At 36.1% G+C, this 12,631-nt stretch overlaps 1 protein-coding gene across 5 annotated transcripts in view; it reads left to right on the forward strand.

Annotated features, from left to right (window-relative positions):
• The window catches only part of TBC1D5 (TBC1 domain family member 5), a 311,013-nt gene that overhangs the window by 187,142 nt on the left and 111,240 nt on the right, over positions 1–12,631 (forward strand). For all 5 annotated transcript variants that reach the window (XM_056483375.1, XM_056483373.1, XM_056483377.1 and 2 more), the window contains one exon: positions 4,809–4,981. In XM_056483375.1, coding sequence (XP_056339350.1) covers positions 4,809–4,981 — 173 coding nt within the window. The remainder of the gene's footprint in view (positions 1–4,808; positions 4,982–12,631) is intronic.

The raw sequence follows: 12,631 nt of genomic DNA on the forward strand, positions 1-12,631 counted from the left end.
ACTTCAACCATAGACTGTCTGTCAAAGGTCAGGGTGTATCTTCCCTGACATAATCACTCCATTTCCTTCAATTTATTCTTCTTATCCTCAGGATATTCAAAATGAGAGAATGTGTGTGCCCTCAGATCTCTTGTGTATCTGTGCAGACACTAGTGAATTTAGTATGTTGCTGCTTTGATAAAAAAGCTTTTGCAGTGTTCTGAGTTTAGTTATACAGAGCTCTCCTTTACAGGGACCTTCTAGAGACCATCTAATCCTTGCCTGAATTTTCTCATGTGTGGCAGGAAGGACAATTTCCTCAGTCAGTTGCTCAGGATTTCCTTTGTCTACTTCTTTTCTTGTCTCTTTCCAACTTCGTGTTTCTCTCTTTTTTTTTTTTTTTTTTTTTTTTTTTTAAATTCTGGAAAATTATTTGTGTGATGAAGCATATATATGGAGTCTCTAGCAAAATATTATTAACAGTATTATGGATATTGCTGAGACTTTCAATGTTTCATATCCTGAAAGAGTTGAGCTCCAAACTTAGTGGCAGTTTGATTCACTTCAGCATTTTCACATGGAACATGGAGGGGAATATCTAGAGTTAACAGAAACTTAATGAGAATTCAGTTGGTTCTGGATGCTCATATATGTGCACCTAATCCTGTAGGGATTAGGGATGACTAGCTTGAATGGCAGTTTTGTCAGTCTAATGAAGAAAAAGTTGTTCACCAAAGACTCATTTAAAACCATCTATTTCTTTAAATATTTAAAATATTATATATTTTATCAGATACGGAGCATTGGCGTCTTAGCCTAAACTATCTGCAGTTATAAATTATTTGGATTTTTAGATAATTTCAGTAGCTAGGCATAAAGCATATGAGATACAAATTTTATGAAGTTACTACATAGGCACTTTTATTTCAATAACAAGGCTGAGATATGTTTCTCTGAGTGTAGCTTTTCAAAATTCAGTGTATTCAAATGTATTTGTTCCAATTTCTGTGACAGAGGTGGAAAAGTCTGAGGTGGAAGTTTATTCCAGGGAATAACTAGGTCTGCTTACGTATTGCAATACTTGGGTAGAAGGTGAAAGTTTACATTGCCCTTTCCAGTCCTTTCATAGCATAAAAAATTAACAGTGCAAAGAGAATGGATTAATATCTAGTTGTTTGTTCTTGTTCTTTGCAAACATGTATAATCTTTAATAATCCTTTCTTGTACATATGCCTTTTACAATCATGACTTTGGGGGTTAGCTGCATGGTAAAGTGTGAATCTTCAGGAAGAAAGCAATGAAAGCCTGTGCTCTGAGAGACATGTTACATTTTACAGCCTCTAACAGTTGTTTCCATTACTCCCAGCTGCCATTAGAGGAGCTTCTCCAGCTACTCCATTCCCTAGTGGTTAATGAGAGAAATCTGTCCTCAGTTTATTCTTGTGCTATGTCCTAGCCTCTCTTTACTGCTGTAGCATTTGTTTCCTAAATGCATGAACACATAAATTGTGTTAGTATTGCCTACCAGCCACTCCAGTTTGTGCTGTGATAGGTAATATTTTGTGGCAGGACTTGGTGACTCTGTTCCTAATACTCTGCTAAAGTTTTCAGGTGCATTTCACTGGTATTTGTATTTAAACTTTTCTAAGGGATTAATCTGGTGCTCTCCTGTAAACAATATAGCACATTCTGAGCCGTCACTCATTTTTTCTTTTTATTGTGAACCACATCATTTTAGTATTGATCATTTATATTTCATGTTAGTAATAGATGACTAAACACATGAACTCACATCTTTTTGTAAGACCTGAAGGCTCACAAAAAGAAAATGGGTGTTTTCTGTCACATGGCAAATAATTATGTGGTGAGTATGAGCAGGGGGACAGTATTGTGTTGTCCACTTGGCTTTGGGCACAGGCACTGTGAGTCATTTCTAGTTAAACATTTTGGCGGCTTGGTTTTATTAGTTTATTTGAGCATCTTTCTGTTTGGGCTGTTTGTTTCACACCAGCTATGTGATTTTTGGAGCAATTTCAACTGACTAGAGGTATTGTCATTTTCTCAACCAAATAGCAGGAGAGGAAACAACAGACAAGACTTTGTTGCACTCTAGTCATCCACTGAGCTTCTTGGTGCAGTGCACCGAATCAGGAGGCATGGACAGGCAAGGCTTTGTTATTGGCTGCAGCTGCTTCCTCACAGATTCTGTCATGCCTTGAAGATTTCTGTTAATAGGGTTAATTTCTGAGATGCTGATAAGCTGCATTTTGATGGATACCATTTACTTATCTCGTGCTTTTAGAAACGGCAAGCCAGCGTATACTATTGGACGCACTTAGCCATGTTTGATAGTCAGTCAGTCTGACAGTCAGCAATGTGTCAGTGCTGCATTATGCCAAGGTGCACAAATGCTGCAAGTGACAAATAACTCCAATTTTGGCACAGAGGAAGCTTGCATTAGTTTTGATATTCACAGTCTTTAGTCACTTGAGCCAGAGTTTAATAATCTGTCTTGTAATTTTGTAAAGATGGCTTGAAACCCACAGACAGCTATAATGGTGTAAAGACTAAAGTGAGTAATAGCTAGTCTTTTCATATTATAAGTTCAAATAAGCAGAGGGATTCTGATGTTGAGCTTTCCATATAAGGTTTTATGCCTATAATAAAGAAAAGCTTAAAAACACAAGTCTTCTGAGTCATCAGAGTTATGCATGCATGAAGTGGTCAAGCTGAAGTTAAAGTCAATTTGAATAAACCACAATAAAGTTCATACCCCAGATGTGTGCCAAATGATAGAGCATGCACAGTCTACAAATACATAGAGCTACAGACTTTTATGATTAGTCCCTGTTTCTGAAAAAAAATAATATAAACTTGCATTTAACAATAAGGCAATATTACCATATCATGCTTTAAGGGTGGTTTTCTGTACAGAAGAAGATTAATGGATGCCTATTTTCAATATTTTGCATTCTTGCATACGACCACTATATGAAATGGGTGCGAAATTATAGGAAATAGCCATACAATGCAGAAATAAAATTCAGGGTACAAAGAAGGCTGCCCAGCTTGGTAAGAAAGAATTTAATAGAATAATATAAAAAATAAGGTAGGAGAAATATCCTTTCTCAATGTACCTGCAGCTGTGAAGAACTTTGGTATTTGACTAAGTAACAGGATTGCCTGTTGGCCTCTAAGACACTAGATGTTTTATTTTAAATTCCTATTTGATAGAATAGCAAAGATTTGGAATAAATATATGCCATATCAGTGAGCTTTATTTGACAGTCTGAGGGAGCTTTTGTCAAGTGATTTGCTGGAGTATCTTAAATGAGTATGTCTTGGTACCACAATACCATGGTTAAACTACCACACTATAATAGACAGATCAGTCCCTTTGCTGCAATTGCCATAGCAAAGCAACAATTAAGCAGATTTTAGGATACAATTTATAATCAATCAAGTCCTTAAATAGAAACATATTACCTGAAATCACTGTTCAACATCCTACCATATCTTCTGCAGTACAGAAATCAAATAATTAAGAAAAGGTACTTAAGCAAAGAAGATCAACACAAAAAATAGACTTTTTGGTAGGCATTATTAAATGTTCACTGTCCATTTGCATGTTAAACCATGTTGTAACTGATTTTGAAATATCCATAGGAAACTACATTGGGAATAGCTTATACAACAAAAACAATCTTTCTTTGTTATTGAATGTTGAAAATAATGCTCTTTTCTCAATATTGAAACAAGTGAATTTGTATTTAAACAATATAAAGTGCAATAAAGTCTCCTGAAATTATTAACCCTTTGATCTGGATAATGCTTCTCTATTAGTACAGTGAGCAAAAATGTAGAAAAACCACAACTATTTCTCAAAGTGAAGCTTTTGAGTCAGAGGTCATGATGACAGATTGTGGCAAAGTCATTGCAAAATTCTTCTCTTCTTACCATTTCAATTTTCCCTTTTCTACAACCTTAACATTGTTCCTAACAGCTTAATTCTCTATTTCCCTGCCTCCCCATCTTTCTCTTGATAGGTTTGACCTGTCTTCTTTTATTTTTCATTCTCCTTTTTACATGTTCCATATTCAGTGCAGTTCATTACTTGCTGCATTTCTTTGTAGCATTTTGTCTTTTTTTCAATAATACTTCACTCTTTTGCAAGAAGAATGAATTTATAGCAGTATCATGTTCAAGGATGCTAATACTCCACTGGTTTTCACTTGATGCGTGTTGTGTTGTAGATCATGGCATAGTTTGCATAGCCCTCAGGTCCAACCAACTGCTGTCTCATTGTTTTATTTATTTTTTCCTTTAAAAGTTTCTAATGCTTTATCAAAGCTGTGTTGGTTTTAAGGTAAAGCCACCAGATTTTCTGTGCAAGTGGAGCCTGTTTAGAAAGGATTGTTTGAAAATAAGTTACTTCCTATTTGGTATGCAATTTATTGTCCTCTGAGGGCATATATTCTCTACTGAGTTACCATTCATCTGCTTTATTCTGGACTGACTCAGACTGCTGATATTAAAGCTAAAATAAAGCTGTCAACACTTTGTCAGAGCATGAAAAGTAAAGCATGCACGTAAAATTTGATGTGCAGAATGACAGGCACTCCTTGGCACTCCTGGGAAGGGGAATCCCACAATACCTTCTGCAGAAGTGGATACTTGAGATTCCTCTTCTGCTGTAAAAGAAATGAGTTATTACTATATTTATTTGGAAGCCAGTGTTTACAACAAATGAAATCTACTGCACACAATCTCTTTAGACAGTAAGGCTTCATGGGTTGTTCTTTTCTTCACCCTGTTTTCTGTGTCTGCAGGAGAAAGATGTGATGATAACACCTACGCCCTTTGCAAGGCCACAGGACTTGGGGCCATCTATTGCTATTGTAGCAAAAGTAAATCAAATTCAGGATCATCTGCTGAAGAAACATGATATTGAGCTGTACATGCATCTGAACCGACTGGAAATTGCTCCACAGATTTATGGACTGTAAGTGTTTGCAAAGCATTATTTAATTTAATTCCTTAGGGGTTTTGTTTCTCTCTATTAGGAAATTTTTCTACTTAAATTTTGGATTAGAGGAATGGGACTGAAAAGAAATACTTATCTCTTAGAACTTTCTTGTTTTGCAGCATTACAGTAAATGCCACCCTACTGTTGCAGTTGTGACACTGGCATTTCCAGTGCAGATAATGCCCATTCAGCTACATATTAGAGACCCTGATCAAGTACAGAATCTACCTGGACTTCTGTAAAAGCACATGGGATAATAGGACACAAAATATTAGCATTGAGTGGTTTATTTACTTAATTTTATCACCAGTTTAACATCAGTGAACTTTTCCCTACTGTGTTATGGGGTTTTGGATTCTGTTAATACAGGGGGAGAGGCATGTTAAAAGCCATGGGTTTGATAAATTGTCTGTGTACAGGGTCAGCCCAGGTATTCCCTTTTCCATGAAGCTGCTTCATATCCACTCAGGTTGTGTGCTCCCATTACAGGGGGGTTTATTGGGCCAGGTGTGGCTTTGGATGTGGCCTTATCCATGTGTTTATGGAGCACTGAATCCAAGCTATTTATAGCTGTTGTAGTCAGTCTGGGTCAACACAGGGTGCAATTTGTGTGAACCATAAGTAATTGTGAAATGACTGTGATTTTGAAGAAGAATCCTGCCTTTATTGTCTGGAGTTCTAGACATTTTCATCATTCCTTAAGGAGTTGGCAAGCCATATGTGCCGTCGCAGGGACAGAGAAAATGACACTTTCTAATTTTTTTTTTTTTTTTTTTTTTTTTTTTTTTTTTTTTTTTTTTTGCAGTGATTTAAAGTAAGATTGGCTTTGCCTTAAATGAAAAAAAAAAAAAAAAAAAAAAAAGGTGTGAATTTCCAAATGCAATTGTGGATTGTAACAAGTCAATAGAAAATAGAAAAAGGGAAGGAAAAGGTGTCTGTGTAAATGTCAGGTCATAACTGCAATACTTAACACTAAAGTCTAATTTGATGTTACTGTAAAATGAAAAAGTGCTGCAACGTAATATACTCTCAAGAGAAGAGTTGTGCTACTTATTAATAACTTATATTAGGAAGGTAAATGTAATTCTACAAATCTTAAATACACTTTATATGTATGAGTTACCTATAGGGGAGGAAAAATAAGCCAAGTAAACTCAAGGTATTAAAATTACAAAGAGGACAGATTGTTCTATTGCAATATTTTTTGCATAGTGTATTTTTTTAATATCTTCACTAGTCTGGAAGAGAAAGCAAGCATCCCTAATAAACTTCAGGGGTAGTAATGAATAAGTAGGCTATATAAATATCAAGGAAAATAAAAATACACTGTTTCATTTATGAATACTTACAAAAACAAAGAGAGAATAAAATAAATTAAACTTCAGAAATTTACAAACAGATATTTTGGGGCAAAAATAATCTATAATGTAGGTATTCACATCGGTTTAAGATTTTGTCTTTCAGTAAGAGAAATAATTGGAAGAAAAAATTTTATTTTAGCTCTAAACATAATATTATAATAACAGAAGAATGATTAAGTCTGGTGTGGCATAAATAGAACTGAATCTGAATAAAGAAATTTACAGTTAAGAGAATGAATTATGAGAGAGAGCTTCAGGCTGACTATCAGGAAAACCTTACTAACAGGGAGCTGTTAGACTGTAAAATAATAGATCAAAATTTACAAAGGAAAAACGATCAGAATGTTTTAAAAACAGGCTTTGAAATGCTCTCAGAAATGGGTGGTATCACACAGACAGATTCTGCATTGGCAGAAGAGGAAAGTAGGTTACCTGTGAGGTCATATTCTTCCCTGATTCCTGATTTGATATAGACAGGAGAAAAAGAAAGGGAAGGGAGCATGACTGTCTTGTATTAATATCACCTTTAATGATGTCTGAACTCTTCAGAGTAGTAATTTCCAGTAGTGAGCCAACTGACAGTCTGAGACACTGTATCTTTTCCTGTATTTAACATTTCTGGAACTAGAAACAGCATTTCTTAAACAACATAGTTTATCAATAATTTCTTAACCTAACCAAACTGCGGAATTCATTTGAGTTTTTTGTTGAAGTTTATTGTTTTCCTGAAGATTTGCAAACAATAAATAGTTATCTGTCAGCCTTAATACCACTCAAAAAATATGCAAATGATAGAAGGAAGACTGGGAACTTTGCTTAAAAGACATTATGGTGTTCCTAGAGAGCAGAATCAACCTGAAAGGCCTGTATTTAGTAGCAGTTTACCCTAACTTGCACAAGTTATAAAGTTCATTTATTTTAAAATTCAGCATTGTATACTTTGCATCCTTCTATAACCTTCTGGGGCGAGGCAAAAACAATTCTTTGCATTTTCATACAGTTGATCCTTTGATGTTTTCCAATGCTCCTTTTTATTTTTCAAACATTAGCAAGACTTGATCTGCTGGGAGGTCAGGTGCCCCAGATGGTTGTACATTTTCATGTTCAGAAACTCTCCTTTACAATAAAATTACCAAAAAAAAAGTGATTATGCAAATACACATTATACACATACATATATACATTATACACAAAACAAAGTGATTATACACTTCCTGAAATTATGCTTACCTGCTTACAAGACCAAGTTTAACAGGCATTTCAGTATGTGTGGTACAACTCATTAATTTTGGTTGCTGCCCAGTTTTGAAGTTTTAGCTCAAAGCAGTAGATTGCCTTCTCTTCCAGAGCACAGCAGTGAACAGACTTTGCATTCCCTGGCTGTCTCATTCCATTTCTGATTGGGAAAAGAACCCAATAGGTACAGTGATTATATTGCCTTCTGGCTATGCCATACTTCCATGCTCTGGAAGTTCAAGTTGGTGTCACAGGCAGCAGCAGCCTTAGCACAGGAATTTCTGTATCTGGAAATTTTGAGACTGCACTTTCATTCACTTGCAGTCAGCACTGCTTGTCCCTGTGATAATTATTCAACTGCTATTAATATCAGCTGAAATGGAACTAGCAATACAGAGATAGAGGGTTTGTGCCTTATCATTCCTCAGTCTTCTTTCTTTGCCATGTCTCTAGCCTGGACCCCAAGATAAGGTTTTGCAGAGTAACATTGTTCCACTCTCCTGGTGGTACTGTGAATAGTCTAACCAAACTATAGCAATTATCTTATCATATCTAATTTTGTCAAGTCAAGTACAAGAATGGTTTGAAAATAAAATGGGATTGATTACATTAATAGTTCAGTGACATGCTTCCTGATAATAAACCTTTCTCTAAATTATAAAAAAAGACTAGGATTGAACATAAAGATTGGATATTCCAAAGGGTTGACATATTGAATATTCAGTTTAATTTTAAAATTAGAAGAGTTAACCATGATTAATGTCCTATAATAATTGGTACTCTGATGTTAGTTTCTTTGTCCCTTACATCTAATTCATGTTAAAGTACAAAATATTTCAGAACAACACTGTGTTTTCTGCAGTGGCCAGTGTTTGCAGGGACAAATTTTTAAGCAGGTTAGGCTCTCAGCTTGAGAAAGGATAGGGTTTGAAGAAAGTATACATATACATATACATATACATATACATATACATATACATATACATATACATGGAAGATAATGTCCTGAAATACAGGTGTATTTTAGGTCATTATCTTCTATTTAAAGGAATTTGTAGTAGGCAACTTCTTCTACACTTCACTGAAAAGATTAATCAATTGGAAAAGTCCCATATAATATTATGACCAGTTTATTTTATGTGCTGAGGGTGAATTATATTGCACCGAATGACTGTCTGATGGAGCTGCATGCAGTAAGTATAGCCAGATCATGGAAATATATATGATACAGTTGTGTAGAAAAAATACACAGAGAGATAATGACAAGGCATAGGAATAAAAAGCCTCTGCCTCCCACTGCCACTCTGCTCTGTGGCCATCAGTCAGGGACACACTGCCCCTGCAGAGGCTGCAGGCTGGCACTACCACGGCACTTCAGGAGGAAAGCCCACCTCAGGAAGCACAGAAAGAAATGCAGAACAAAAGAGAAGGGTGCAAACCAAAAGAAAAGGGTGCAAACCAAGTTGCAGGGGAGCTAGACACGAGTGTGGATCTGAAGATAGTGTTGGAAAGGTTATATTACAGCAAAGTCAATAGCAGATGTGCTGCTCCAATATTGCTGTTCTTACTTGCTTGGCTGTGAGCACTGCTGTGGGGCATCCACCTGCTTTATTTTCTGCCATTCTGGTACCAGGCAGTATTCTTTTGTGTAATCAGATTGGCCTGTAGAGGGAGAATTTAAAGGACTTTACTTGTGTAGTAAAGGAACACAGATCATATTCACTGTTTCTAAAAAAAAATAAAAATCTCACTGAAATATTTTTGATTTACAGAAAAAGTAGATCAAAGATCACTCTTGATAAGGAGAACTTTTCATATCATGCAGGATGCCTGAGTTTATTTTGGATTCTCACACCAAAAAAAAAGGGATAATATATGACATGGTCCAAAGCCATTACATTTCCTCTGTAGCTTTTAATCCAATGTCATCAATCAATTGGACAGCAATTACAATGAAAGCAACTTTGAGCTATTGTGCACGTAGTAGAGGAACCACCAAAGTCTGGCCTTGCTAATAAAAGGCAAGTGTCTGACAGTGAGTATCTAGAAATGGGTAAGACTAAGCAAATACAAAGACTTTCTGAACAAAACAATAATTCTCATTTGAATGTCCAGGACCAAATTAATAATTAATTTATTATCTGGAGCTGCTGTTGATTTCTGGTACCTATTTTCTGTTTGAATTAAACAAAGCATTATATATAAAACGGATTTTAATGGACAAGAAATCGCAGCTTGTCTCTCAGTAGAGGATTTGTTGAGGATTTAGTGCCAGATGACCAGGCCTTTCTAAGAAATGTTAGTGTCCACTGTTGGTCCCACAAATTGCAGGATGCATTCTGCTGGATTTTTAGATGGAGCTTTTGGGGGCTGACTCAGGCATCTGAAGATGTTACAATGAATTCTGTCTTGCATGGTGAAAAAGGTACTGCAAGAGGAAACCTTTCTACTTTCTAAGTTAGGTGACTGAAGGAAACTTATGAAGCCACTTTAGAAAGCTACTATATGTTTTGATGGGAGATAGGGATTGCCTCAGCTACTGCTGCCCTACCAATTGTACTGAGATGGTTTGTAATTCAGATTACTTCCTCTTTGCAAATAAACGAGGGCAATTCTTGAAGATGAGGGTAGGTGTCTTACCTCCTGCAGCAAGCAAATCCTCCTTAACTCTAAAAGCTGCTTTTCTTCTGTTTTGTAGTAAGGCTACTCACCCTTCCATGTTCTTAAGTGATAGATATGTGTTCCTCATTGTTGAGTTCCTCAAAATGATTTCTAATTCATTGATTGAAAAAATGTGCATTTCATTTTGTGCTGCTTCTCCTTGTGTACTTGGTAAAAAATTACAATATGATGAACTTGTGATTTTATCCTTTTTCACAACTGTCACAAATAGTATTTTAGTTTTGCCTCTGACTTTAAGATTTTAACATGTAGATAATGTAAAAGACCACTCTATAAACAGAATGAAGGATTGGTTGAGGTGTCAAAAGTGTTTGTCAGAGTTTTACTCTCCTGCTGCATAATTATGTGCTGAGAGGATAATGAGTAGTACTGGATGTCTGTGAGGATGGAATGCAGATTTGTCATTTTGTTGCTCCTTGATGCAGGTGATGTGCTTCCCATATGAAATACAGGGAGTTATCTTTATCTGGGAAGGAAACAAGCAAGAAAGCTTCCATTTTGACTTTTGTTGCATACCCTGAAAAGAAAGAAGACTAGTAGCATTAAACATAAATAGGCTTAGAGACCACTGGACTTGAATAGAATTAGTATATTTTTAAACCTGTGATAAAGTTAGTAGGACTATAGACAGGTGCTTGGAAGGCTTTGTCTTTTTTTTTTTTTTTTTCTACTTCTTCTTCTTTTTTCACTTATGTAGACAGTAGCTGTTGATTATAAAAGCAGAACAATGTATAGAGAAGCTCTACTCCAGTAAGGAATTTAAGGTGCCATATATCAGTATTTACCTCCCCTTTACCTTCTTTATACTTAAATCACATCAGCTGTTCAGGTTAACCAGGTACTGTTTAATTTAGTGCATAATTTCATTTCTTTCAATGACATGGAATTTAGTCTAGAAACACATCTTGGAAATTGGTGCAAAAAAGGCAATAAGTAGGCCAAGTAACTGTTGCAGAAAGTAATTATCTCAGCATATGCCTAAAAAATGAAACTGTGCTAACATGCCCATGCTGACATGATGTTAGGAGGCAAAATGCAGCACTTTGGACTTAAGCCTTTGCTAGTAACCAAGACATTTCCTGTAGAATCCAGTCATGTGGATAATTCATGTTTTGGTTAACCAGTGCTGCTTCTTCACTGCTTATTCTTACCAAGTCTATATGAATCAAGTTAGTATGGGCATGCAAACACATGTGACTGGCAGCTCCTTAATTTTCCTGTGGATACATTAACTTCAGAAATTCTACTGGAGTACTGAAGAGAGCCATGTACACCATCTAGCAGGGAAAGATCATCCTGTGATCAGTCCTTTAGTTAAAAGAAAATATCCAATAGTTGTCTGAAGGCTAACAGAAACAGCTCAAAATCTTTTGGGTCATCTTGATGCACTTAAAAGAGAGCCACACAAAGCAGACCCTCTGCTGGAATCCAACAAGACCAATAGTAAGGGAGGGATAGTAAACACAATTTAATGCATAAATTGTAAAATAAAAAACTAGGATATAGTAGGTAATGCAGATAAGAAAATTTTGTTCGAAATCTTCAAACAGATCAGCATGAAATACTTAAATGCATAACGTTGGCCTGTTGGAGACAGAGGTAAATTTCATTTTAAAAATCTAAGGTTTTCATACTTTGTCATTATTCCATAACAGAACAATGTAGGCCATTTTGGATTTTTATGGGGGTGAGAAGGATGGCAAGGAATTGCATTTGATAAAAATGCAATTGACAGTGAACTGTCTTGAGGTGTGGGTTGTCAACTTTAGGGATAGCACAGTCTTCAGTCTGAGTCTCTCTCTTAGACTAGGAGGACATGCTAATCATCTGGCTCTTCAGGGTCATTTTCATCTGAGTTCTTCATTTTAGCAGAAAATTATATCCTGAAACCACAATTCATCACTAATGAAAATGTTGTTGAAAATTAGTGAAATAGTAATTCTGTAGGAATATGGCCAGTCTGCATTTTCTCTAAAAGCATCTGATTGCCCAGTAGAATGCAGTTAATTGGGAAAATGAAAGGCAGTATATGTCAGCATTGGGAAGAATGCTTCCTTTTTGGGTTTTCTCCCCACCAAAGTAATATTTCACCAGGTAGTCAAGTCACTCTGCTTCCATTCCAGATACCAAGATTAGTTCTTGGATAGCCATTTCTACCCCTGTGGGCAGTGCTCTCCCTGCCCTTCAGTCCAACCAGATGTTACAGTCTGAGAGGTTTGGGGGACGGAGGGGGAAAAGGTGGGGAATCCTACAGACAACTTATATAATTCCCCTTACATGTTCTGAATTTTCTCTGGCAGCTGTTTTCTTGGGAGCTTTTGAGTTAGAAAGATACATAACAGAGTTG

The sequence above is a fragment of the Oenanthe melanoleuca genome, chromosome 2 (genome assembly GCF_029582105.1).
Source record: "Oenanthe melanoleuca isolate GR-GAL-2019-014 chromosome 2, OMel1.0, whole genome shotgun sequence".
Taxonomy (NCBI): domain Eukaryota; kingdom Metazoa; phylum Chordata; class Aves; order Passeriformes; family Muscicapidae; genus Oenanthe; species Oenanthe melanoleuca.